The sequence below is a fragment of the Notechis scutatus genome, chromosome 1, assembly GCF_049901735.1.
Source record: "Notechis scutatus isolate UNSWTSFEM ecotype Mainland chromosome 1, rNotScu1.2, whole genome shotgun sequence".
Taxonomy (NCBI): Eukaryota; Metazoa; Chordata; class Lepidosauria; order Squamata; family Elapidae; genus Notechis; species Notechis scutatus.
In genome coordinates, this window is record NC_142009.1 from 331,862,422 (window position 1) to 331,890,085 (window position 27,664).

Here is a 27,664-nt window from a genome sequence, read left to right on the forward strand (position 1 = left end):
TTCGTTAATTTCAATTCAGAATAGAGCTGGAAGGGACCTTGGAGGTCCTCTAGTCCAACCCCTTGCTCAAACGGGAGACCCTATATCGTTTTAGACAAATGGCCCTCCAGTCTCTTCTTAAAAACCTCCAGTGTGGGAGCATCCACAACTTCTGGAGGCAAGTTGTTCCACTGGTTTAATTGTCCTCACCGTCACGAAGTTTCTCCGTCATTCCAGGTAGCTTCTTTCCTGGATTGGGCTTCCCAACCGGGGGTCCCCCAACCCCTGAGGCGTGGGGCAGTACCAGCCCGCAGACTGTTGGGAACCAGGTCGCAGAAGTAGCAGGCGAGTGAGTGAAGGTGAACGTGTGGGCTTTGGGTTGCACACCATGAATCTATTCCCCACCCACTCACTCAAAAGTCTGTGGAAGACCATTTTTTTCTTCTGAAACCGGTCCCTGGAACCAGAAGGGTTGGGGACCGCTGATTCAGACAACCGCCGATCAGATAAGAGATGGTCAGAGTTGGAAGGGACCTTGTAGGTCATCTAGTCCAACCCCCCTCCCAAGCGGGAGACCCTACACCATTTCTGACAGATGGCAGTCTAATCTCTTCTTGACAGCCTCCAGTGATGAAGCTCCCACAACTTCCGAGGGCAACTTCTGTTCCATGGGTTGATTGTTCTCACTGTCAGAAAGTTTCTCCTTATTTCCAGTTTGAATCTCTCCTTGTTCAGTTTCCATCCATTATTCCTTGTCTGGCCTTCGGGTGCTTTAGAAAATAGCTTGACTCCCCTTCAATATTGTGGCAGCCCCTCCAATATTGAAACACTGCTATCCTGTCTCCCCTGGTCCTTCTCTTCCCTAGACTAGCCAGGCGCAGTTCCTGCAACCGTTCATCATATATTTTAGCCTCCAGTCCCCTAATCATCCTGGTTGCTCTTCTTTGCGCTTTTTCTCAACATCTTTTTTGATAATGTGATGACCAAAACTGGATGCAGTACTCTAGGTGTGATCAAACTCTGGATGTGTCAACCTCCAAGAATCCTTCTTCTCCTAGTTCTCTTTCCAGCTGCCATAGAAAGTGGGACGGGGGAGAGAATAATTGGGCTGGAGGATGAAGTTGATGTATTCTAAAAGTTGGGATGCTTTCTTAGTTATGCTCACTTGCTTACTGGTAGCCTCTTATCTCTCCAGGCCAAGGTCAACTATTTTGGCATGCCGGGTGTGTGAAACGCCACCTGAAGATGCATCCACATGACATTATACATACCTCAGATTGGATGGCCAGTTTGAACTGTAGGTGGGGGGTTGGGAACGTGGGATAACTTTCTATATGTGATTTTCACACCTATTGCCTCAGATCTTGTATAATGTCAGGTGAAGCTCCATTCAAAATCCAAGAAGGGAAACCTTAGACCCCGCCATTGTTACAGAGAAAAGAATCCGAAGTGGTAGCATCACAAGATTTCTTGGATTTTGACGGGCGCTTCACCTGACACGCCGTCTCTCAATCACCATTGTGCGCCAAACATTCAACACCCCTTCTAGAAAAGTTGGAAACTGACCCTTCACAGCAGAATTAGCCCTCCAGCAAAAACCCTTTCACTGCTCCGAGCTGTTAGTGACAGCAGGATAATGCAGAACGAGATTTCTCTTCTTTCTCCCTTTATTGATTTTTTTCTCCCCTCCGTAATAAGTTACCCTCCGTGAAACCGTAAGTAAGCGAAGCTCGTTCTTTGCAGCTCTTACCGGAATCGCCGGCTCTAGATTTCCTATCAAATGCGGTTACAAACTTGGGAAAACAGGAGGTGCGCCGGGGGGGGGGGAGCAGAACTGCTTACTTAAGACTTAGAAATTGTGGGGTGGGCGAAAAACCAGAAGGATCCAAGCGATGTGCCAATAGCTTCATGTCAGTTTTTTTTCAGCCACCCTGAGCGGCTACTGCTGGTTTCTCATTTGGTTTTCTGGTATCTCGTTCGCTTTCCCGCAAGCGACCGCTAATTTTACATTGGTTGCGATAAATAAAGGGATGACAGCAATAAAACGCTGCGTCTCTTTCAGAGCTGCGATAGGGATGGTTTTTAATTGCCCAGTTATACCTCCCAGAAGGCGGCTGAGAGATGCTTCTCTACCTGATTGGTTACTACAGGATTGTATATTGGAAGATTTAGGTACAAGTAGTAGCCTTGGACTTACAAAGCAGTCGTGTAGTGATTGCTCGAAGCTACAATGGCACTGAAAAAGAGTGACTTATGACTGGTTTTCACGCTTAACGACCGCTGCAGCGTCCCCATAGTCCCGTGATCAAAATTTAGATGCTTGTCAACTGACTCGTATTTTTGACCGTTGCAACGGCCCGGGGTCATTTGATCCCCTCTTGCGACCTTGTGACCAGCAAAATCAAAGGGGAAGCCAGATTCACTTAACAACCTTAAGAACTGCAGGGATTCTCTTAGAAACTTTTGGCAAGAAAGGTGGCAAAATGGACGCAAACCTCACTTTAACAAAGGTCTCACATAGCATCAGAAATTTCGGGCTCAATTGTGGTAAGTAGGTAGTCCTTGGATTACGACAGTTCGTTTAGTCACTGTCCAAAGTTGCAGTGCAACTGGAAGAAGTGACCTATGACTGTTTTTCACACTTAACAACCCTTGCAGCATCCCCCATGGTCACAGCTTGGCAACTGACTCATGTTTACGAAGGTTGGTCTTCTACAGATTTCCTGTTTTTGCCATCTTGTTTTCACATTGTATCGTCATGAATTCCTAAGCATGGCAGTCCCCAAACTTTCTGGCTTTGCAGATTGATAGAGTTGTGGGTGGAGAGGGGATAGTTTTGTGTGAATGGTTTCTCTCTCTCTCTCTCTCTCTCTCTCTCCCCCCTCACAAACACACACACAAAACAAACAACTCTTTACATATTTCACTTCCAAAGGCCACAACAGAGCACGTCCATCTTGTGAGGCCTCCACAGCCTCCAAAAACTGTGTGAGAACTAGGTGCACGTCCAAGAATAATTGTCAGGTGTTAACAGAATAATATGGTTGGAAGGGTCTTTGGAGGTCTTCTAGTCCAACCCCCTGCTCAAGCCAGAGACCCTCTACCATTCCAGACAAATGGCTGTCCAATCTCTTCTGAAAACCCTCCCGTGATGGAGCACCCACAACTTCTGGAGCCAGGTCCTTCCACTGATTAATTGTTCTCACTGAGGTGAAATTTCTCCTCAGTTCTAGGTTGGTTCTCTTGGTCGTTTCCCTGGTTAATTATTCTTGGTGCCAGGAAATTTCTCCTTAATTCCAAGTTGCTTCTCTCCTTGAATTAGAATAGAATAACAGAGTCGGAAGGGACCTTAGAGGTCTTCTAGTCCAACCCCCTGCTCAGGCAGGAAACCCTACACCACTTCAGATAAATGGTTATCCAACATCTTTTTAAAAACTTCTAGTGTTGGAGCATTTACAACTTCTAGAGGCAAGTTGTTCCACTGATTAATTGTTCTAAATGTCAGGAAATTTCTCCTTAGTTCCAGGTTGCTTCTATCCTTGATGAGTTTCCATCAGTTGCTTCTTGTCCTGCCCTCAGGTGCTTTGGTGAATAGCTTGACTCCTTTTTTGGGGCAGCCCCTGAGATACTGGAAGACTGCTATATGTCTCCCCTAGTCCTTCTTTTCATCAAACAAGACATACCCAGTTCCTGCAACCGTTCTTCGTACGTTTTAGCCTCCAGTCCCCTAATCCTCTTTATTGCTCTTCTCTGCACTCTTTCTAGAGCCTCAACATATTTTCTACATCCTGGAGACCAAAACTGAACGCACTAGCTTCCATCCGTCGTTTCTTGCCCTTCCTTCTGATGCTTTGGAGAATGGGTTGACCCCCCTCTTCTTTGAGGCAGCTCCTTCAGTATTGGAACACTGCTATCATGGCACCCCTAGTTGAATGCTGGCCTGTCACCCCAAATTCATGGTTCTGTCATCTCTGACACATGCCAATATCGATGAGACTGCGAATTTGGAAATTATCCTAGGAGAAGCATTTAGGAAGTTGCTTACATGTTATTGCCAAAAAAAACCATGATGGATGCTTCCATGAAGTCAAACTTGGTTTGTAGAAATCTTAAAAAAAAAAAAACAGCTGTCATTTTTTTGCCAAGTGCTTGGCAATTTTTGGTCACAAGGGGACTTATTCAAGAAAATGTTCCAAATCATTTTATTTTCATTTTTTAAATAACGCTGCAGTTGGAAGCAGTTACATGAATGTTTGATACATACAGTTGAGATCAATTTTTCTTTTATTTCCAGTAGAGGAGACTGCGGTTATGTTGGATTTCTTGGAAATTTTTTCAGTGTTCTCAACGGTCTGGAATCTAATTAAGCATTATTGGTGCCCTTTTTTTAGTAAAATAACTTAAAAATTACCCCAGATTAATTTTACTTGCTACACAAATATCTTAACTTTTCTTTCTTTAGCCCAAAGCATTTCTAAGAATATTGAATATTTTTTATTCAAATTAGATGACATGCGCTAAATGAGTTTCGAATAGCCCAGTAAAACAGGATTTATTTGGAAATTGTAGCGGTTCCAACATATTATTTCAGTTCAAAAAAATGCTATTTTGAAAAGTTGCCGAATTCATTATTTCCCTTCATGATATATTTTAGACGGGAGAAAATAAGACTTTGAAAACGAAGCTGTATAAATCTCAGTATAGTTAATCCTCAACCTACGTTCATTTAGTGACCGTTCCAAGTTACAACAGCACTGAAAAAAGATGACCGTTTTTCACGCAATACACATTGCGGCCTCCCCATGGTCACATAATCAGAATTCAGATGTTTGGCAACTGACTCATATTTATGACGGTTGCTGTGTCCCCTTGGGGGTCACGTGATCCCCTTTTGCGACCTTCTGACAAGCAAAGTCAACGGGGAAGCCGGAGTCACTTAACAACCGTGTTTGGAACATAAGAACTGCAATGATTCACTCAACAACGGTGGCAAGAAAAGTCGTAAAATGGGAGAAAAACTCGCTTCACAAATATCTCGCTTAGTGTCAAACTGGATTTCTTCGAGGGCCAGATCAGCATTTGTAGTTCTCTGCGGGCCGGCGGTGGGGAGGGGAGGGAGGGAGGGTGTGTGTGTGGGGGGAGAGACAGAGGCAGGGGGGCGGGACGGACGCCTCCTGCACCACCTGGCTGTTTTTCAGCCTGTTTTGGGCCCGTTTTTTGGCTCATTTTGGGCCTGTTTCGGCCTGTTTCGGGCCTGGTTTCAGCAGGCCGAGTGCTGCAGGAGGCCATGGAGGGTGAAAGTGTGGTGGGGGGGCGGGGGGGCTCCCCGCACCCAGCTCATTTTAGCCGCCAGAGGCACCACAGGCCGGTCCTTTGATAGTTCCAGGCCGGCCCCATGGGCTGGATTTAAGCACCCCGTGGGCCAGATCCAGCCTGAGGGCCTGAGTTTGACACCCCTGACATAAAGCAAGGCAGCTGTTAAACGTGAGCGGCACCCAATTTTATGATTTCTTCCCCCCCCATGGTTGTTAAGCAAATCACTGCCGCTGTTAAGTGAAGCCCAACTTTGTTAAGTGAATCTGGCTTCTCTCTTTGATTTAGCTTGTCGGAAATCAGCTCAGATGGTCCTAAATGATGATAACATGATCCCCAGACATAAATGCATGCTGGTTTCCAAATACCTAAATGTTGATCACAGGATTGGGGGCAGGGTGTGCCCGCAATGGTCATAAGTGTGAGAACCAATCATAAGTCACTTTATTCCATGCGGATGTAACTTTGAACGGTCATCCAACAAACGATTGTAAGCTAAGGACTACCTGCACAGGTAACCCTCCACTTAACAATCACAATCGAACCCCAAATTTCCCTTGCTAAGCAAGACATGAAGCAAGACATTGTCCCATTTTACGACCCACATTTCTACGGTTGTTAAACAAATCCTGCCGTCGTTGAGCAAATCCGGTTTCCCCCGTCGGCTTTGCTCATCAAAAGCCGGCTGGGAAGGTGGCAAAAGGTGATCTCACACGACCCCAGAAAAAAGTGACGTTATCATACATAACATGCCGGACGTGTTGATCCCGTGACCCTGGGGGACGCCGCAGCCCTCGTAAGTGTGAAGACCCGTCATAAGTCCCTGTCTTCAGTGCCGTTGTAACTTTGCACTTTAAAGAAACGGTTGCAAGCCGAAGACTACCTGTCATGCCAGTTTGCTCTGTTCCTAATCTTTCCCCTTTCTTTCTTTTTTCCCCGCTCCCGTCAGGAAATGTTGCAGAGGGAAGGGCCGAGATAAGGGATCTCTTTGGACCCCCCAGAAACCGACCGGCATCCCGATATTCCTCCATGGAGCAGCACAAAGCCTGATGCCCACTTTGCCCCTCACCATGGACAGGGGGAGGAGTTACCACCCACCATGTACCCACCAGCAGCCTGGCAGCACACTGTATAGGACGCCGACCTTTCAAGCCCATCTTGGCTTGCCCACCACTGAGGTGAGTTTTCTCTGGGAGATTGAGGCCTCAGATAGAAGGGATTTTTAGCCACAGGTCAGCCTTTCTTAGATTATCCCTCACCGCAAGGCTTGGTTCACCGCTTGCACTAAGCCAGGGGTGGGCAACTATGGCCCTTTTATGAATTATGGACTTCAACTCCCAGAATTCCTGAGCAAGCATGGCTTGCTCAGGAATTCTGGGAGTTGAAGTCCATAATTCATAAAAGGGCCATAGTTGCCCACCCCTGCACTAAGCCCTAATTTGCTTAGTCTTGATTTAGCCGGGTGCCTAGGTTAACCTAAGCCAGGGACGGCTAACCTTTCGGCACCAAGTGCCCAAAGCACATGAGAGGGCACCCCCCAAAATGCAATGAGCGCACATCCGCCACACAGGCGCCCCACGCAGGTGTGCATGTCTCCCATGCATGCGCACACATCTCCAGTGCATGCACCCCACCTCCCGCACGCGCCCTGCCCCCCACGCATGCATGGCGGAGACCCGAAGACCAGCTGGCCAGCGGGAGGTGCGTGCGCATGCGCGGTGGAGCTGAGCTGGGGCGAAGGTTCGCAGACCTACAGAGAGGGCTCTGCGTGCCACAGGTTCACCATCACAGAGCTAAGTCATAAACCATGGTTTACAAGCCACAGCCATTCAGGTTCACACATTATACCAGTGTTTCTTAATCTTGGTCACTTTCAGAGGGGTGGACTTCAACTCCCAGAATTCCTCAGCGCGGAGTGTTTGTCATTCTTGGCCATTTTCAGATGGGGGGACTTCAATTCCCAGAATTCGTCAGCCAGGAGTGTTTGTCAATCTTGGCCCCTTTCAGATGGGGTGGACTTCAATTCCCAGAATTCCTCAGCCAGGAGTGTTTGTCAATCTTGGCCCCTTTCAGATGGGGTGGACTTCAATTCCCAGAATTCCTCAGCCAGGAGTGTTTGTCAATCTTGGCCCCTTTCAGATGGAGGGGACTTAAATTCCCAGAATTCCTCAGCCAGGAGTGTTTGTCAATCTTAGCCCCTCTTAGATGGCGTGGACTTCAACTCCCAGAATTCCTCAGCCAGGAGTGTTTGTCAATCTTGGCCCCTTTCAGATGGGGGTGGGTGGACTTCAATTCCCAGAATTCCTCAGCCAGGAGTGTTTGTCAATCTTGGCCCCTTTCAGATGGGGGAACTTCAACTCCCAGAATTCCTCAGCCAGGAGTGTTTGTCAATCTTTCAGATGGGGGTGGGTGGACTTCAATTCCCAGAATTCCTCAGCCAGGAGTGTTTGTCAATCTTGGCCCCTTTCAGATGGGGGGACTTCAACTCCCAGAATTCCTCAGCCAGGAGTGTTTGTCAATCTTGGCCCCTCTCAGATGACGTGGACTTCAACTCCCAGAATTCCTCAGCCAGGAGTGTTTGTCAATCTTGGCCCCTTTCAGATGGGGGTGGGTGGACTTCAATTCCCAGAATTCCTCAGCCAGGAGTGTTTGTCAATCTTGGCCCTTTCAGATGGGGGGACTTCAACTCCCAGAATTCCTCAGCCAGGAGTGTTTGTCAATCTTGGCCCCTCTCAGATGACGTGGACTTCAACTCCCAGAATTCCTCAGCCAGGAGTGTTTGTCAATCTTGGCCCCTTTCAGATGGGGGGTGGGTGGACTTCAATTCCCAGAATTCCTCAGCCAGGAGTGTTTGTCAATCTTGGCCACTTTCAGATGGGGTGGACTTCACCCAGATTCCTCAGCCAAGAGTGTTTGTCACTCTTGGCCACTTTCAGATGGGGTGGACTTCAATTCCCAGAATTCCTCAGCCCGGACTGTTTGTCACTCTTGGCCACTTTCAGATGGGGGGGGGGACTTCAACTCCCAGAATTCCTGCTGCTAAGTGAGACATTCCTTGCCACATTTGTTAAGTGAATCACTGCAACTGTTAAGTGAGCCACACAGTTGTTAACCGAATCTGGCTTCCCCACTGACTTTGCTAGTCAGAAGGTCACCAAAGGGGGGAATCACATGCAACCGTCATAAATATGAGTCAATTGTCTGAATTTTGATCACGCAGACCTGGGGCTGCTGCAACAGTTTGTAAGGTTGAAAAATGGTCATAACTCACTTTATTCAGTGCCATTGTGACTTTGAACAGCCACTGAACAAACTGTCATAGGCCAAGGACTACCTGTATAAACTTCCGGTTGAGAGCCGCTGCAGATGGCCTTCCGGATTCAGTCTCGGCCAATAGAGAGAGCCCTAGTTGGGAAGTCGGGTTATGTTCAACTCTGTTTTTATCAGCACAGAGATGCAGAGAGGCCCCTCTTCTGACCACCGAAGGACGTGCCTTTAAAATGCAACAAGCCTTTTCTTTGAGGATAGCTATGCGGCTCTTAAAACAGTGTTTCCTGACATTGGCGACTTTAAATTATGTGGAACTTCAACTCCCAGAATTCCACGGTCGGCCATGTTGCCTGAGGAATTCTGGGAATTGAGATCCACGTATCTTGAAGTTGCCACGGTGGGGAAAATTCCTTAAGAAGAGGCACACCTGGTTTAAGTGGTTGCAGAGAGCTGCTAGAACTGTTCCTCAGTGTGTGCCAAAATACAAGTGGTCCTTGACTTACAACAGTTCGATTAGTGACCGTTCAAAGTTACAACGGCACTGAGGAAAGTGACTGATGACCGTTTTTCACACTTATGACTGTTGCAGCATCCCCATAATCACGTTGACCAAAATTCAGATGCTTGGCAACTGACTCCTATTTATGGCATGATCCCCTTTTGCGACCTTCTGACAAGCAAAGCCAGATTCACTTAACAACCGTGTTACTAACTTAACAAACTGTAGCAACTCACTTAACAACGGTGGCAAGAAAAGTCGTAAAATGGTCCCAATCTCACTTAACAAGGGTCATATTTAGCAACAGAAATTTGGGGCTCAATTGTGGCCGTAAACCGAGGATTATCTGTACTTCTTGCCATTGAAGCAATACACAGGACTAATACCTCTGCTCGTAGACGCTTTAGGCTTGGAAAGCTTTAAATCGGCAGCTTAATATTCAGCTTTTTACTAGACAAACTGTGATCCCTTGGATCATTGTTTCAGAGGTATTTCCTTACCAGATTTCTCAGTCCTTTCAAAGTGATAAAGCTCTTAATGCACTGCCTTCGCTGGAAGTGTTCTTAAAAATTCAGGGATACGCTCAGAGGTGTATTTGAACGTAGCTCTTGTACAACTGTCTAGCCCGGTGAAATATTACGGTGTGAACTGACCGTAGGAAATGTTCTATGTCTATGATAGTGGTTCTAAACCTGTGATCCCAGAGGCCTGGGGGCTGCAATATCATCACGGGGTCCGCAAAGCCTCGAAGAAATGTTAAGATTTAAATTTGAGTGAAGTCTTGGGGGTCCACGGCCATGATCTGTGGCTATAAAAGGCATTGAAAGTGGCTCTGTGGTGAAGAAAACGTTGAGAACCACCATTATATGGCATTTTGTGTTATGTCATAAAATGCTTTTTTTAACAGAATAACAGAATTGGAAGGGACCTTGGAGGTCTTCTAGTCTAACCCTCTGCTCAGTCCATCCCATAATAGCTTCATCCGCTCTGCTTTGTGGTAATCCCTGAGATATTGGAAGACTGCTATCATGTCACCCCAAGTCCTTCTTTTCATTAATCTATTCTAGACATACCCAATTCCTGAAACTGTTTTTCGTATGTTTTAGCCTCCGGTCCCCTAATCATCTTTGTTGCTCTTCACTGCACTCTTTCTAGAATCTCAACATCATTTTTTATATCCTGGCAACCAAAACTGGATGAAATTATTCCAAGTGTGGTCTTACCAAGGCATTATCAAGTGATATTATTAGCTACTTCGATTCTGTTACTCTGGTACAGACACAAAAGTTTTAGTAGTCACAGATTTAATCAAGGCGAGGATGGTTAGACGGATCTGGGAGTTGTGCTTCAGTAGCATTTACTAGAATTCTTCTTTAGCAGAATTCTAAGACATTAAACCGAAACTACAGGCCCAAGTGGAAATTAAGGAAGGGAATTTGTTGCTTCCCATATTTCTGTGTTTGAGGAAGCAGCACCAGTTCTGCATTCCACAAAGGTGTTCTTTATTTATGGATTGGGTGGTTTAGGAGATGTATAGGCTGCTGTAACTCTGGGTGGCTTTTATAAATAGATGTATTTATTTATGAAGTAAATTTATATGGTCAGCCAACTCATTTACAGTGCCTCTGGGCAGCTTACAGAAATAAACTGCCACCCCAGTGCAGAACCCACTAAACCCCCAAACTCTCTGGCCACAACCATCAAGCTGATCATCACCTCATGGACTCCGCGTCACCCTGGAGTCCCCAGGCCCGTGTCTTAAGGGTCGTTTGAAAGGTTTCCTTTCCAACCCATGGCAAGAACGGTCATAAAACAGACTGCAATTCGCTTAACAATTGCTTTGCTGGCAATGGGAATTCTGTGGCCATTAAGTCAAGGACTAGCTGTACTTGTGAAATAATAAGGGGGAATCTTCTGTAACCAAGGCCTTTGGCTTACCATACTTGGCTGTGCATTCCTGCTGTTGCTGTTTCAGTCATTCTGGGCTCCCAGTTGCAAGCAGGTAGTCAGTAGTAACCCTTGTAAGTAGAATATGTACGTACGTACTTATTTGTTTATAAAATTTATTGGCTGCCCATCTTACCACGAGGTAACTCTGGGTGGTTTACAGACATACATAACAGATTAAAACCTACGTAAATGAATTAAAAACCAAAGATTGATTGATGATATATGTGTGTAGGTATGTAAGATCGATTGATTGATTGATTGATTGATTGATTTAAATTTTATTGGCTGCCCATCTTACCATGAGGTAACAACTCTGGGCGGTTTTAAACCAGTCGGTCAGTCATTCAGTCCATCCATCTGTCTGTCCGTCCGTCCATGTATCTATTTCTATATATTAATAAAATATATTGGCTGCCCATCTTACCATGAGGTAACTGGGTGGTTTGCAGATATAAAAAATACACATACATTAAAACCTAAATAAATTAAAATTAAAGATTGATCGTTTTTTTTCTTTCTATCTATCTATCTATCTATCTATCTATCTATCTATCTATCTATCTAATCTATCTATCTTATCTATCTATCTTATCTATCTTATCTATCTATCTATCTATCTTATCTATCTTATCTATCTTATCTATCTATCTATCTATCTATCTATCTATCTATCATCTATCTATCTATCTATCTATCTATCTATCTATCTATCTATCTATCTATCTATCTATCTATCTATCTATCTTATCTATCTTATCTATCTTATCTATCTTATCTATCTATCTATCTATCTATCTTATCTATCTTATCTATCTATCTTATCTATCTTATCTATCTTATCTATCTATCTTATCTATCTATCTATCTATCTATCTATCTTATCTATCTTATCTATCTATCTTATCTATCTATCTATCTATCTATCTATCTATCTAATCTATCTTATCTATCTTCTATCTATCTATCTATCTATCTATCTATCTATCTATCTATCTAATCTATCTATCTATCTTATCTAAATCTTCTATCTATCTATCTATCTATCTATCTATCTATCTATCTATCTATCTATCTATCTTATCTATCTATCTATCTATCTATCTATCTTATCTATCTATCTATCTATCTATCTATCTATCTATCTATCTATCTATCTAATCTATCTATCTATCATCTATTTATCTATCTATCTATCTATCTATCTAATCTATCTTATCTATCTATCTATCTATCTATCTTATCTATCTATCTATCTATCTATCTATCTATCTATCTATCTATCTATCTATCATCTAATCTATCTTATCTATCTTATCTATCTATCTATCTATCTATCTATCTATCTTTCTATCTAATCTATCTATCTAATCTATCTTATCTATCTATCTCTATCTATCTATCTATCTATCTATCTATCTATCTATCTATCTATCTATCTATCTATTCCTATCTATCTATCTATCTATCTATCTATCTAATCTATCTTATCTATCTTATCTATCTATCTATCTATCTATCTATCTATCTATCTATCTATCTATCTATCTATCTATCTTATCTATCTTATCTATCTTATCTATCTATCTATCTTATCTATCTTATCTATCTATCTATCTATCTATCTATCTATCTATCTATCTATCTATCTTATCTATCTATCTATCATCTATCTATCTATCTATCTATCTATCTATCTATCTATCTATCTATCTATCTATCTATCTATCTATCTATCTATCTATCTATCTTATCTATCTTATCTATCTTATCTATCTTCTATCTATCTATCTATCTATCTATCTATCTATCTATCTATCTATCATCTATCTATCTATCTATCTATCTATCTATCTATCTATCTATCTATCTATCTATCTATCTATCTATCTATCTATCTATCTATCATCTATCTATCTATCTATCTATCTATCTATCTATCTTTATCTATCTTATCTATCTATCTATCTTCTCTATCTATCTATCTATCTATCTTATCTATCTATCTTATCTATCTATCTATCTATCTATCTATCTATCTATCTATCTATCTATCTATCTATCTTATCTATCTATCTATCTATCTATCTAATCTATCTTATCTATCTTATCTATCTATCTATCTATCTATCTATCTCTATCTATCTATCTATCTATCTATCTATCTATCTATCTATCTATCTATCTATCTATCTATCTATCTATCTATCTTATCTATCTATCTATCTATCTATCTATCTTATCTATCTATCTATCTATCTATCTATCTATCTATCTATCTATCTATCTATCTATCTATCTATCTATCTATCTATCTATCTATCTATCTATCTAATCTATCTATCTATCTATCTATCTAATCTATCTTATCTATCTTATCTATCTATCTATCTATCTATCTATCTATCTATCTATCTATCTATCTATCTATCTATCTATCTATTTATCTAGGTTGACAGACATAAAAAATTACGTGCACTTTAAAACCTACATAAACTGAAGCCAAAGATTAAAGTCAAGGATATATGTGGCGAAGCTGAGGATGGAATTGGGGTGGAGAGGGAAGCGGGGAATCTGTTACCATTCAATCAACCACCTCCATTGTGCTATTCCCTCACTGGAGGCCCCCAGGCCAACTGGCAGAGCCAGGTCTTTAGGCCCTTACGAGAGGGTGGGAGGATGGAGGCCAACCTTACATGGGGGGTGGAGGGAGGGTCAAGATGTTCCAGAAGGCAGGAGCCACAGCAGAGAAGGCCCTGCTCCTGAATCCCACCAGCTGGAATAATTGGTCTGACGGGACTCGTATAGCATGCCTCCCCTGCCAGCACAAGTGGGACAGGCCAGTCGTAATGCGGGACGTTTTTTTGTCATTTTCTTCTCCCCCAAGTTTTCTTTTTAAATATTTCTGCCAACTGCTGGCTTCTTTCGAGGCTTCTCTTGCTTCCCAGAAGCATTGTTTCTGGCATGGCATATCTGTCCTTGAATGGTCCACTAGGGATACCGCTTTGAACGTCCCTGAACATACCACACGAATTCTGAAACCTGCTTTGTGTCGTTTTGCAGAATTCTGCTTCCGGTTGCTGGAGTTCATCCCTGTTTGCACCTCCTTCGTATTCAGCACCCTGTTTCCTGAATGAAAACCAGTAAGTGCATTTGTAGGAGACTACAAAACGCTACAGGGCAGAGCTGGAAGGGACCTGGGAGGTCTTCTAGTCTAACCCCCTGCTCAAGTAGTCCCTGCGCCATCACTCGAGACCTTCAAGAAGAGATTGGACTGCCATTTATCCAGAAATGGTGTAAGGTCTCCTGCTTGGGCGGGGGGTGGGGTTGGACTAGATGACCTACAAGGTCCCTTCCAACTCCGATTATCTGTTTATCTGTTAAGTAGGAGGCCCTATATCATTTAGTAAACGGGTGAATCCTGGGATGGGGGTTTGCTAGGGAATCATCAGGGCTGCCCGCTAGCCTGGGAAATTAAGAAAAAAAATCCAAACAACCCCAGAAGGGAAACAGTTGTCAAAATTTGTGTTGATATACGAAAACCAAAATGGCTTGGGAACACTTTGAACGATGCAAATAAAACCAGACCTAAAAGATAAAGAAAATAGAGCATCTTATTTCCGCAGTGGTGTCTTGGCTACAGGTAGTCCTCGACTTACAACCGTTCATTTAGTGACCATTCGAAGATACAACATCACTGAAAAAAGTGACTTAAGACCATTTTTTTACACGTACGTTGTAGCGTTCCCATGGTCACAGGATCAAAATTCAGACGTTTGGCCACTGACTCATACTTATGACGGTCGCAGTATCCCCGGGGGTCACGCAGATCCCCTTTTTGCAACTTTCTGACAAGCGAAGTCAAGAGGGAAGCCAGATCCACTTCGCAACCGTGTTACCCGCTTAACTTCAACTGCAGTGATTCACTTAACAACTGTGGCAGGACAGGTCGCCAAATAGGGCCAACATCACTTAACAAATGTCTCACTTAGCGACAGAAAGGTTGGCCTCAATTGTGATGCTCAGCGCATTTTGACACGAACATTTTGTCCATTTTGTACGCCTAGTTTGTTGGGTACACAACGCACAAGCTAGAACTTGTTGATGTCAGCTGCCTTGGGACTCACTATATTATTCCTTATGGGAAAACATCTGTTTGGTACCCCTCATTTTTGGTCCTCGTTGCATCTCCTGAAACCAATGAAGGATGAGTTATCGAGGTACCACTGTATAAAGATTTTGTTGCAGGACTCTTTACGTAGGGAGAGACAATCCAGTTATGAGCGTGCTATATGCAGGAAGATATAATCTGCGTGGGTTTCTACAGTCCTTGGCCTATGACCATTCATTCAGTGATGGTCTCAAGCTGGATGAATGGCGGTTATAACTAATGGTGGTTAAAACTAATTCTTGGACTTCTAGCTCTACGGAACCTCTACAATCACCTGATTGGCAAGTGGCTCACGCTTAAATCAATGGGGAAGCCCGCAGGGAAGATTGTGAATTCTTTGGATAAATCTCCCTCCCCCATATACCCTTCCACCAGTTCCTGTGTGCTCATGCCGTGCTAGCTGTTCAAGCACCCCTCCATGCCTTTTTTGAGCCTTGCTTCTCTCAGCCAGTCCTTGAGTATTGAAGATTTGTCCTGAAACGAATACAAACTCCAGCTCCTTCGTAATGCAATGATGGTTTATTCATTAGATCAGCAAACAACAAATACTCTTATCTGACAAGAAAGGCTGAAAGCCAGGCAAGGTTAGCCTTGGGATTGAGTCTGTTCCTTTTCCTTTTATTAGCATTATCATGAGACACACCCCACCACACCCAGGCCTATACACAGTTCTAGTTCTGGCCACGCCTAACCCAGTATCCCTAAATGCTATTAACCCTGTAATATGTCTACACCCTTAACCTATTCCAACCCTCAGTAACTCATCCCCACCTGGTGCCACCTTCACCATGTTTAATCTAAGGCTTACTTACCAACTATATGTGCCCCAACCCCCTCTCACAATATGTACCACATCAATACAAGAAAAGAGCCATTTCCAGCCCTGCAGTTGCTTCAGAATCCATCCTGCAGCCCCGCAGTTGCTTCAGAATCCATCCTGCAGCCCCGCAGTTGTTTCAGAATCCATCCTGCAGCCCGCAGTTGTTTCAGAAACCATCCTGCAGCCCCGCAGTTGTTTCAGAATCCATCCTGCAGCCCGCAGTTGTTTCAGAATCCATCCTGCAGCCCCGAGTTGCTTCAGAATCCATCCTGCAGCCCCGCAGTTGCTTCAGAATCCATCCTGCAGCCCCGCAGTTGCTTCAGAATCCATCCTGCAGCCCCGCAGTTGCTTCAGAATCCATCCTGCAGCCCCGCAGTTGCTTCAGAATCCATCCTGCAGCCCCGCAGTTGTTTCAGAATCCATCCTGCAGCCTCGCAGTTGTTTCAGAATCCATCCTGCAGCCCCGCAGTTGCTTCAGAATCCATCCTGCAGCCCCGCAGTTGCTTCAGAATCCATCCTGCAGCCCGCAGTTGTTCAGAATCCATCCTGCAGCCCTGCAGTTGCTTCAGAATCCATCCTGCAGCCCCGCAGTTGCTTCAGAATCCATCCTGCAGCCCCGCAGTTGCTTCAGAATCCATCCTGCAGCCCCGCAGTTGTTTCAGAATCCATCCTGCAGCCCCGCAGTTGTTTCAGAATCCATCCTGCAGCCCGCGAGTTGCTTCCAGAATCCATCCTGCAGCCCCGCAGTTGTTTCAGAACCCATCCTGCAGCCTCGCAGTTGTTTCAGAATCCATCCTGCAGCCCCGCAGTTGCTTCAGAATCCATCCTGCAGCCCGCAGTTGTTTCAGAACCCATCCTGCAGCCCCGCAGTTGTTTCAGAATCCATCCTGCAGCCCGCAGTTGTTTCAGAACCCATCCTGCAGCCCGCAGTTGCTTCAGAACCCATCCTGCAGCCCCGCAGTTGCTTCAGAATCCATCCTGCAGCCCCGCAGTTGTTTCAGAACCATCCTGCAGCCCGCAGTTGTTTCAGAACCCATCCTGCAGCCCCGCAGTTGTTTCAGAATCCATCCTGCAGCCCCGCAGTTGCTTCAGAACCCATCCTGCAGCCCCGCAGTGTTTCAGAATCCATCCTGCAGCCCCGCAGTTGTTTCAGAATCCATCCTGCAGCCCGCGGTGCTTCAGAATCCATCCTGCAGCCCGCAGTTGTTTCAGAATCCATCCTGCAGCCCGCGGTTGTTTCAGAACCCATCCTGCAGCCCCGCAGTTGTTTCAGAATCCATCCTGCAGCCCCGCAGTTGTTCAGAATCCATCCTGCAGCCCCGCAGTTGTTTCAGAATCCATCCTGCAGCCCGCAGTTGTTTCAGAACCCATCCTGCAGCCCGCAGTTGCTTCAGAATCCATCCTGCAGCCCCGAGTTGTTCAGAACCCATCCTGCAGCCTGCAGTTGTTTCAGAATCCATCCTGCAGCCCCGCGTTGCTTCAGAATCCATCCTGCAGCCCCGCAGTTGTTTCAGAACCCATCCTGCAGCCCGCAGTTGTTTCAGAATCCATCCTGCAGCCCCGAGTTGTTTCAGAACCCATCCTGCAGCCCGCAGTTGTTTCAGAACCCATCCTGCAGCCCCGCAGTTGCTTCAGAATCCATCCTGCAGCCCGCAGTTGTTTCAGAACCCATCCTGCAGCCCGCAGTTGTTTCAGAACCCATCCTGCAGCCCCGCAGTTGTTTCAGAATCCATCCTGCAGCCCGCAGTTGTTTCAGAACCCATCCTGCAGCCCGAGTTGTTTCAGAACCCATCCTGCAGCCCGCAGTTGCTTCAGAATCCATCCTGCAGCCCCGCAGTTGTTTCAGAACCCATCCTGCAGCCTCGCAGTTGTTTCAGAACCCATCCTGCAGCCCGCAGTTGTTTCAGAATCCATCCTGCAGCCCGCAGTTGTTTCAGAACCCATCCTGCAGCCCGCAGTGTTTCAGAATCCATCCTGCAGCCCCGAGTTGTTTCAGAATCCATCCTGCAGCCCGCGGTGCTTCAGAATCCATCCTGCAGCCCGCAGTTGTTTCAGAATCCATCCTGCAGCCCGCGGTTGTTCAGAACCCATCCTGCAGCCCCGCAGTTGTTCAGAATCCATCCTGCAGCCCGCAGTTGTTTCAGAATCCATCCTGCAGCCCGCAGTTGTTTCAGAATCCATCCTGCAGCCCCGCAGTTGTTTCAGAACCCATCCTGCAGCCCGCGGTTGCTTCAGAATCCATCCTGCAGCCCCGCGGTTGTTTCAGAACCCATCCTGCAGCCTCGCAGTTGTTTCAGAATCCATCCTGCAGCCCGCAGTTGCTTCAGAATCCATCCTGCAGCCCGCAGTTGTTTCAGAACCCATCCTGCAGCCCGCAGTTGTTTCAGAATCCATCCTGCAGCCCAGTTGTTTCAGAACCCATCCTGCAGCCCCGCAGGTTGTTTCAGAACCCATCCTGCAGCCCGCAGTTGCTTCAGAATCCATCCTGCAGCCCCGCAGTTGTTTCAGAACCCATCCTGCAGCCTCGCAGTTGTTTCAGAACCCATCCTGCAGCCCGCAGTTGTTTCAGAATCCATCCTGCAGCCCGCAGTTGTTTCAGAACCCATCCTGCAGCCCCGCGGTTGTTTCAGAATCCATCCTGCAGCCCGCGCAGTTGTTTCAGAATCCATCCTGCAGCCCGCGGCTTCAGAATCCATCCTGCAGCCCCGCAGTTGTTTCAGAATCCATCCTGCAGCCCGCGGTTGTTTCAGAACCCATCCTGCAGCCCGCGGTTGTTTCAGAATCCATCCTGCAGCCCGCAGTTGTTTCAGAATCCATCCTGCAGCCCCGTTGTTTCAGAATCCATCCTGCAGCCCGCGTTGTTCAGAATCCATCCTGCAGCCCGCTGTTGTTTCAGAATCCATCCTGCAGCCCGCAGTTGTTTCAGAACCCATCCTGCAGCCCCGGTTGTTTCAGAATCCATCCTGCAGCCCGAGTTGTTTCAGAATCCATCCTGCAGCCCCGCAGTTGTTTCAGAATCCATCCTGCAGCCCGCAGTTGCTTCAGAATCCATCCTGCAGCCCGCAGTTGTTTCAGAATCCATCCTGCAGCCTCGCAGTTGTTTCAGAACCCATCCTGCAGCCCCGCAGTTGTTTCAGAATCCATCCTGCAGCCCGCAGTTGTTTCAGAATCCATCCTGCAGCCCCGCAGTTGTTTCAGAATCCATCCTGTAGCGACTCTCAACACCATTGGCCAGCATACAAGCAGAAATACAGATCCGGCAGCGGCAGAGATAAGGTGATATTCTCCATGGCCAGCTGACTTGCTGTGAGGCGTGTTCAGAACTGACGGGCTCTGTAGCGAACTTGAAGCCCGACATCTATACTCTCTCACACCCTAGGGCAGTGGCCCCCAACCTTTTTGTGCCACGGCCCGGTACCGGCATCACAAAATGATCCGCGGCCCGGTACCGGCATCAGCACGCATGGCAAGGTGAGCCGAGCGACCGGCCAGTCAGCCGTCCCCGCTTCTCCCCACCACCTTCAACTCCTCCTTTGTACCTTGTCGATGGGCTTGGGACGGCTTCGGGACGGTCGCTCGGCTCGCCTTGCCATGCATGCTGAAAGAATCCTCGCGCCTTAGTTTTGTTCGAAGCCGCCCCCCTTCGATGAAACTAAGGCGCGAGGATTCCTTCAGGACCCAACGCCGCTTTCCAACCGGAAAAGCTCACCGGAAGCACTTTCTCATCAAAACAAGATGGCGGCGCCCAGCAAACTGGCGGCCCGTAGAAAATGTTCCACGGACCGGTACCGGTCCGGGGCCCGGTAGTTGGGGACCCCTGCCCTAGGGGACCCTCCCTAGCCAACCCGTGTACCCATCTCCACTCAGCCACAAGCACTTGCCAGCTTGCTGGTGTGGGATGTACAGTTTTCTGCCAGCTTCCCCACTGACTTGGTTGTGGGAAGCTGGCAGGAAGTTGCCTTCCCTAACAACTATAGGTAATCCTCAACTTATGACCACAATTAAAAATTCTCTTTGTATGACCCTGTAATCCCTTAATTCGATCTTGAGGTGGGGTGACTGAATGGAGCTGAGCATTTACTGGTCGGATGCCCTTCCTGAAGCCATGTGGAGTTCACAGCAGTTTTTTTTTTCTTTGCACCCTGGGAGAGAAATATCTGCTGCTACTTAGGATTCTCAACCTTCCAAGTGGGGGAGGCGAGCAGGCAATTGAGCCCCAAATTTCCGTTGCCAAGCAAGACAGTTGCTAAGTGAGTGTTGCCCCATCTTATAACCTTTTTTTTTTTTTTTTGCATTCATTAAGGGAACCACTGCATTTATTAAGTGAATCATTTGGTTGTTAAGCGAATCTGGCTTCCCTCATTGACTTAGCTTGTCGGAAAGGAAAGTTACAGATGGGGATCACATGACCCCAGGACAGTGCAACAGTTGTAAATACATGCCAGTTGCCAAGGGTCTAAATTTTGATCATGTGAACCATGGGGATGCTGCAACGGTCATAAGTTTGAAAAACGGTCATAAGTCCCTTTTTTCCAGCGCTGTTGTGACTTCAAATGGTCACTAAACAAATGGTTGTAAGTCGAGGACTGCCTGTATGAGATTCTGTTAACAGAAATAAACTGGGACTTATTTGATCCGTTACAAGGAACTGTGATTTGGATGTTGTGGTTCTTTGCTAGTCAAGCATCCAGAGATGGGTCCAGTTCCCTTTGGTCAAACATGGCCCAGACTAATCACAGGTAACCCTCAAGTTACGACCACAGCTGATCCCAACATTTACATTGCTAAGGGAAACATTCGTTAAGTGAGTTTTGCTCCACTTTTACGACTTTTCTTGCCCCATTGTTAAGCAGATCGTTGCCTTTGTTAAGTTAGTGACATGGTGGTTGGGTGAATCCAGTTTCCCCACTGACTTTGCTGGCCAGAAGGTCGCAAAAAAGTGATCCCCATTGCAGCCTGTCAGGATTCCAGCAATCGCCCTAATTAAATCATGATTCTTGAGCCAAACTTCAAAAAACTTCAAAGGATTTATTAGAGGTGACATACTGGCACTGCCCTGTATGAAGCCAACTCTGGCATACGTAATTTACAGTCCCCTGTGACCCTGTTTCCCCCCTCCCCCCTGGGTGTCTCATAAACCAGATTCTCCAATTGAGCACATTCACAGGCTGGGTGTCATCATTCACGTTCTCCAATTAAATATATTTGCGGGCAAAAGCTCTGGTATTTTAGTTACAATCTTTTAAAGATAAGAGTTGGAATGTACTTTTGCTTCCAAACTGCTGCACTGCTCTTCCAGATTTCCTTCCTCCCCTCCCCCTTTTTTATGACAACTACTAAAGCAGGCGTAGGAATGTTTTATGAGTTGACACAACCGTTATAAATATGAACCGGTTGCCAAGTGGCGGAATTTTGATCACGTGACCCTAAAGATGCTGCAGCGGGCGTAAGTGTGAAAAATGGCCCTAAGTCCCCTTTTCTGGCGCCATGTTAACTTTGAACGATCACTAAACGAACTGTTGTAAGTCGAGGACTCCCCGTGCAAGGCAGCGCTGGCTAATCCTGCTTCATTTCTCTAAGCCTACCCTCTGAGCCATGTTTTTTTCAACTTTGGCCGCTTTAAGATCGGTGGACTTTCAACTCCCAGAATTCCCCAGCCAGCATAGCATAGTCCACCAATCTTAAAAATGGCCAAAGTTGAAAAAAACATTGCTGGCTGGGGAATTCTGGGAGTTGAAAGTCCGCCCCATGCTATTGCAATCTTCCCAAAAGTGACCCGTTCAGCAGATTACAATTTATCTTCCGGGGGGCATCTGTGCCCCAAAGCGTTAGATATATTCCAGCTAGCCGAACACGAGGCCGGCAAACGAATGGCTTCTTTTGTCTTTCGAACTCGGCACCGCTTGAAAGGAGTTTGCAAACGATGGTTTTCTTATCTCGGTCTGGGTGGTTGGGGGCAGAGGGGGGGGGGGAAACGGAGGCTTCAGTGCGGCAGCCTCAGCCCTTAACTTGCAGCTGGAAGCGGACACCGCCTATGCTTGGAACACAGAGTGTATAGGTCATTTTTTTCTCCAAGAGTATTACTGTAAATCCTACTTTCTGAACCCTCTTGGGGGATGATAAGAGATGCTCCTGTTCTACTTACTCCTACTACTTCTGTTTGCTGCGTATTGAGTAGCAGAGGGTGGATGAAGGTTATTGATTGGGATCCAACCCTCCTCGTTCTCCCCATGGCTGTTCTCACCCAGCTTTTGCGCCATGCCAGCAGCGGGGCTTAACGGAACTCCGGGTGCCTTCGGCTCAGGCCGGGGATTCGAAACACTGCGCTGCAGGCAGTCCTCGGCTTACGAACTGCAATGGAGCCCCAGATTTCTGTGGTCAAGTGAGACGTTTTGTTAAAAAGTTCTGTTGCTAAGTGAGACGTTTGATAATAGCACTAGCAATAGGACTTAGACTTACATACCGCTTCGCAGGGCTTTGCAGTTCTCTCTAAGCAGTTTACATGGCGAGCCTGTTGCCACCCAACTATCTGGGTCCTCATTTTACCTTCCTTGGAAGGATGGAAGGCTGAGTCAACCTTGAGCTGGTCAGGATCGAACTCTTGACAGTGGGAGGAATCAACCTGCAATGCTGCATGATGGGCGGGAGGGAGGGATCCAGCTGGCTTCCATTCCTAGCAATAGACTTATATATATTGCTTCGCAGTGCTTTGCATCCATCCCTCTCTGAAGTGGTTTACAGGGTGAGCCTCTTGCCCCCAACAATCTGGCTCCTCATTTTACTGACCTTGGAAGGATGAGTTAATCTTGAGCCCGTGAGGGTCAAACTGCCAAATTGCAGGCAGCCAGCAGTCAGCAGAAATAGCCTGCAGTACCGCACTCTAGCCACTGCGCCACCACGACTCAGTTCAGTGAGTTTTGCCCCATTTCATGACCTTGTTACCGTAAATCACCGTAGTGGATAAGTTAGTAACCCAGTTGTTAAGTGAATCTGGCTTCCCTGTTGATTTTGCTTGTCCAAAGATTGCAAAAAGGGGATCACATGACCTCGGCACACAGCAACGGTCATAAGGATGAACCGGTTGCCAAGCACCTGCATTTTGACCCCACAATCATTGGGATGCTACAAAGATTGTACGTATGAAAAACGGTCATAAGTCACTTTTTTCAGTGCCGTTGTAACTTTGAACAATCACTAAGTGAACTGCTGTAAACCGAGGACGACCTACATGGCAGTCCTCAACTTACGACCATTTGTTTAGCCGCCGTTTGAAGTTACAACAGCAACGAAAAAAGTGACTTTACAACCAGCCTTTGCACTTACCACCCAAGTTCACTTGATCAAAATCCGGGTGCTTGGAAACCAGCATGCAAAATAAAATGACAGCTAGTCCTCACCTTATGAGCCACAATTGAGCCCAACAGTTCTTTGTTTATAAGCAAGAGGGTCATGATGTGAATTTTGCCCCCTTTAGCGACCTTTCTTGCCACGGTCGTTAAGTGAATCCCTGCAGTTGTTACGTTAGTAACATGGTTGTTAAGTGAACCTGGCTTCCCCATTGACTTTTCTTGCCAGAAGATCACAAAAGGGGATGACATGACTCCAGGACACTGCAACCGCCGTAAGTGTGAACCAGTTGCCAAGTGTCCGAATTTTGATCACGTGACCATGGGGAGGCTGCAACGGTCGTAAGCGTGAAAAACAGTCATAAGTCACTTTTTTTAGTGCCGTTGCAACTTCGATGGTCACTAAATGAACAGCTGTAAGCCGAGGATTATTTCTATGAGAACATAATACAGTATATAACAACCATCCTGATCCTCAACCATTTTTCCCGTTTTCAGGATGAAGGATGAAGGCCTCTTATGCATGTTTCCAACCGATATGGTCCTGGGCATTCTTGTGCCAATTGGCTCTGCAATACAGGTAGTCCTTGAGTTATGACCACAAGGGAGCCCAGAGCCTACGTTGCTAAGGGAGACATTTGTTGAGTGGGTTTTGCCCCATTTTGCGACTGTTCTTGCCACCTTTGTTAAGCGAAACCCTGCAGTTGTTAAACTAGTAACTCCGCTGTTAAGTGAATCTGGCTGCCCCATTGACTTTTGCTTGTGGGAAGGTCACAAAAAGGGGATCACGTGATCCTGGGACACTGCGACCCTCATAAATGTGAAGCAGTTGCCAAGCGTCCGAATGTAAAATCAGGTGACCGTAGGGGAGGCTGCAACTGGGTCCTAAGTGTGAAAAAGGCTCCTAAGTCACTTTTTTTTCAGTGCCGTTGTAACTTTGAACGGTCACTGAATGAACTGTCGTAAGTCGAGGACTACCTGTGCTTGCTGATGTCAAAGAAGATTGAAAACATGAAGAATTAACACCCACAAACCCACAGAGAGCTAGATCAACCAGGTGCTTCCTGCATCCCCAGTTGCATTTTGGAACCCCACCCGACTCACGAGAGAGAGAGAGAGAGTTAAACACGGTTTCATCAATTGGCCAGCCCTGGTTTAAAGTTCTTTCCTTTGTGCTTGGGACCCTGAACCAGGGATGCGGTTCTACCGGTTTGACTCCGACGATCAGCTGTTGGGCCCACTGGCCCAGTCTAGTGGTTGCCAACCAGTGGGCCGGGGACCACTGGTGATCCGTGAGAAAATTTTGGTGGTCCGCAGAGAAATGTCTCCCCCGAAGCAATTAATCCAGGCTGCGTGGGAACACAAGGCTGCGCCGCCCACATGGCCTGTGGGAACACAAGGCTTGCGTCTCTTGCATTGCGAACCACACGAGGTAGCGAGGGGAGGGGGGGGGGGAACTTGCCCCACATGCCCCATGTGCCTCGCCTGGCCACTGGGCTGTTTCTTTCCGCTTCTTTCTTCTTCTGCTTTTGGCTGCATTCAAGGAAAGCATCCAAAGTTTTTCTTTCTCTTCCCCCAAACTCCACCAGAAATGAGTCTTTGGGACCTTGCAAGGCATCCGGTTCCAAGAGGCTGCGCTGGCATTTCTGGCGGAGTTTGGGGGAAGAGAAAGAAAGACTTTTGCTGCTTCTGCTGCTTTCCTTGCATGAAGCCGAAAGTCTCTCTCTCTCTCTCCCCCCCTGAGAACAGAGCTAGAGATGGTATCCTATGGTCCCAAATAAAGAACGATCAATCGGTAGGAAAACGGGGTGGGAAATTTTGCTGCAGACTATTTTTGGGATTTTCCCAGGGTCTCTGGTCCGTGGGATTTAAAATTATGAGTTTGGTGGTCTCTGAGGTCCAAAAGGTTGGCGACCCCTGGTCTAGTCTGTGCTTTATTTCCGGGTTTTCCAGCTCAGCTGCTTCATGCAGCACAGCTGTTTTACACGCAGGGCTTGCACGAGAAAGTGAGTGGCAAAGGCTGTGCACGCCGATTACACCTCTTTAAATCCCATCCCTGCTCCTGAACGCTGCCCCGAGGCTGGTCTGTTTCTTCCAACAGACCAGCCTCGGGGGCTGTGGGGGGGGGAGGGGAGAGAAATGCCTCTGTCTTCCTGCAGGGGTCCCCACGTACTGTCAGCCACTCTGCAGGACGTAAGCCTTGGCACCCTGCCTGGCCCTTTGTGGCTGAGCCCGTCGTTCATCGTCACAGAGTAGCGCGCTGCGATCCTTTTACTGGAAAGATGAGGCATTTGAAAGAGGGGACCTTCCCACAAGCTGGGCCGGGGAGAGTAAGAGCAAAACTGAAGGTGTCAAGCTTTGTGGGCAGAAGTTTCGACGAGCAAGACTCCCTTTTTGACCGAGAGCTTTTTAAAGGGTGGAAAGCTGGCGTCAGTGTCCTCCTCCTTATCGTGGCTCCAGCCCCCGCTCTCCAGGATGTGAACTGGCCACTGTTTATCCTGCTTTGCGTAAGCCGAGGAGGCGGCTTTCCATCTCTCTATCTCTCTCTCTCCCTCCCTCCCCCCCCCTCTCTCTCTTGTGGAAGGATGACTCGTCAGGTGGCTGGTCCTCACCGTTGGCTGTGGGAGGAATTCATGAGTATGCTTAGGCAAGAGATGCGTGGGCAGGAGATTTAAACACAAGCTAGGAAACTTAACCCCAATCTTGTGCAGAAGTCTCCAACCTTGGCAACTTTAAGATTTGTGGACTTCAACTCAAGACTTGTTGAAGTCCACCAGTCTCAGAAGTTGCCAAGTTTGGGAGATCCCTGGTCTTGTGGATCTAACCAAGCCCGGGCCACTTCTCTGACACCCAAACCAAATTTAACATTGAATTTTGCAAACTGGGAGCCTTCAATGGCTCTGGCCTGCATTTATCCGGTTCACAAGTTATCCTCCCAGGGTTTAAAGAGAGATAGGAGGTCCAACATAAGCAGTTCCTCCTTAGGACAGGCGGTTCTCTACTTACAACAGTTCGTTGAATGACCATTCAGCGTTACAACGGCACTGAAAAAAGAGACTGGTGACTGTTTTTCAGAGTTACGGACTTTGCAGCCTCCCCATGGCCACGTGATCAAAATTCGGATGCTTGGCAACAGGTTCATATTTATGACCATTGCAAACTCCCCTTTTGAGTCCTTCTGACAGATAAAGTCAATGGGGAAGCCGGATTCACTTAACAACCAGGTTACAAACTTATGAACTGCAGTGATTAACAACAGAGGTAAGAACAGTTGTAAAATGGAGCAAAACTCACTTAACAAATGTCACGCTTAACAACAAAAACATTGGGCTCAGTTGTGGTCGAAAATAGAATTTTGCTCCATTTTACAACCTTCTTGCCACCGTTGTTAAGTGAATCACTGCAGTGGTTAAATCTGCTTTTCCCATTCTGACTTTGCTTGTCAGAAGGTCTCAGAACATGAGCTCAGGATACTGTAAGGGTCATAAATGTGAGTCAGTTGCCAAGCGCCTGAATTTTGACTGTGTGACTAGGGGACATTGCAACAGCTGTAAGTGTGAAAAATGGTCATAAGTCAAACTTCTGGAGAGCTGCTGATTGGGGAGAGAGTGTAAGGATCGAATCGAGCCATCTAAAGCCTTGGGTGACTGAATCTTTTAAATTCAAGCATTCATTGTCAATGCAAGTGAAATATAGTCGTCCTTTTTTTATATTCAGGTAGTCCTTGGTTTGCAACAGTTCATTTAGAGACCGTTCAAAGTTACAGCGGCCCTGAAAAAAGTGACATATGATGATTTTTCACGCTTACGACCGTTGCAGCCTCTCCGTGGTTGCGTGATCAAAATTCAGACACTTGGCAAGTGGTTCATATTTATGATGGTTTGCAGTGTCCCAGGGTCACGTGATTCCCATTTTGTGACCTTCTGACAAGCAAACTCCACAAGGCAGTCCAGATTCACTTAACAACCATGTTGCTAACTTACCCACTGCTGTGATTCGCTTAACAACTCTGGCCAGAAATGTCGTAAAAAGGGGGCAAAATTCACTTAACAAGTGTCTCCCTTAGCAACAGAAACGTTGGGCTCAATTGTGGCCATAAGTCGAGGACCACCTGTATAATGTACATATAGAAGGCCGTAGTTCTTATATACATAAATTTGGCTGTGGTGTTGTTTTCTTTGTTTTTCACTTTTGATTGTGGCTTTGTGTTCCTTGTTTTTCACTTTATTTTCTCTTTTGCTCTGTTTTGTTTTGTTTTGTTAAATAAAAGCGCACGCCACCGTCTGCCTCTGCAGTCACAGGGCAAAGCGCTTTCAATA

General features: G+C 46.4%; 1 protein-coding gene across 1 annotated transcript in view; it reads left to right on the top strand.

The window, feature by feature from the left end:
• Positions 1-27,664, top strand: part of SBNO2 (strawberry notch homolog 2) — a 142,880-nt gene that overhangs the window by 26,717 nt on the left and 88,499 nt on the right. Inside the window, 2 exon segments of the mRNA XM_087952707.1 lie at positions 6,242-6,470; positions 14,072-14,151. Of these exon segments, the coding sequence (XP_087808833.1) occupies positions 6,342-6,470; positions 14,072-14,151 (209 nt within the window). The 5' untranslated portion in view covers positions 6,242-6,341.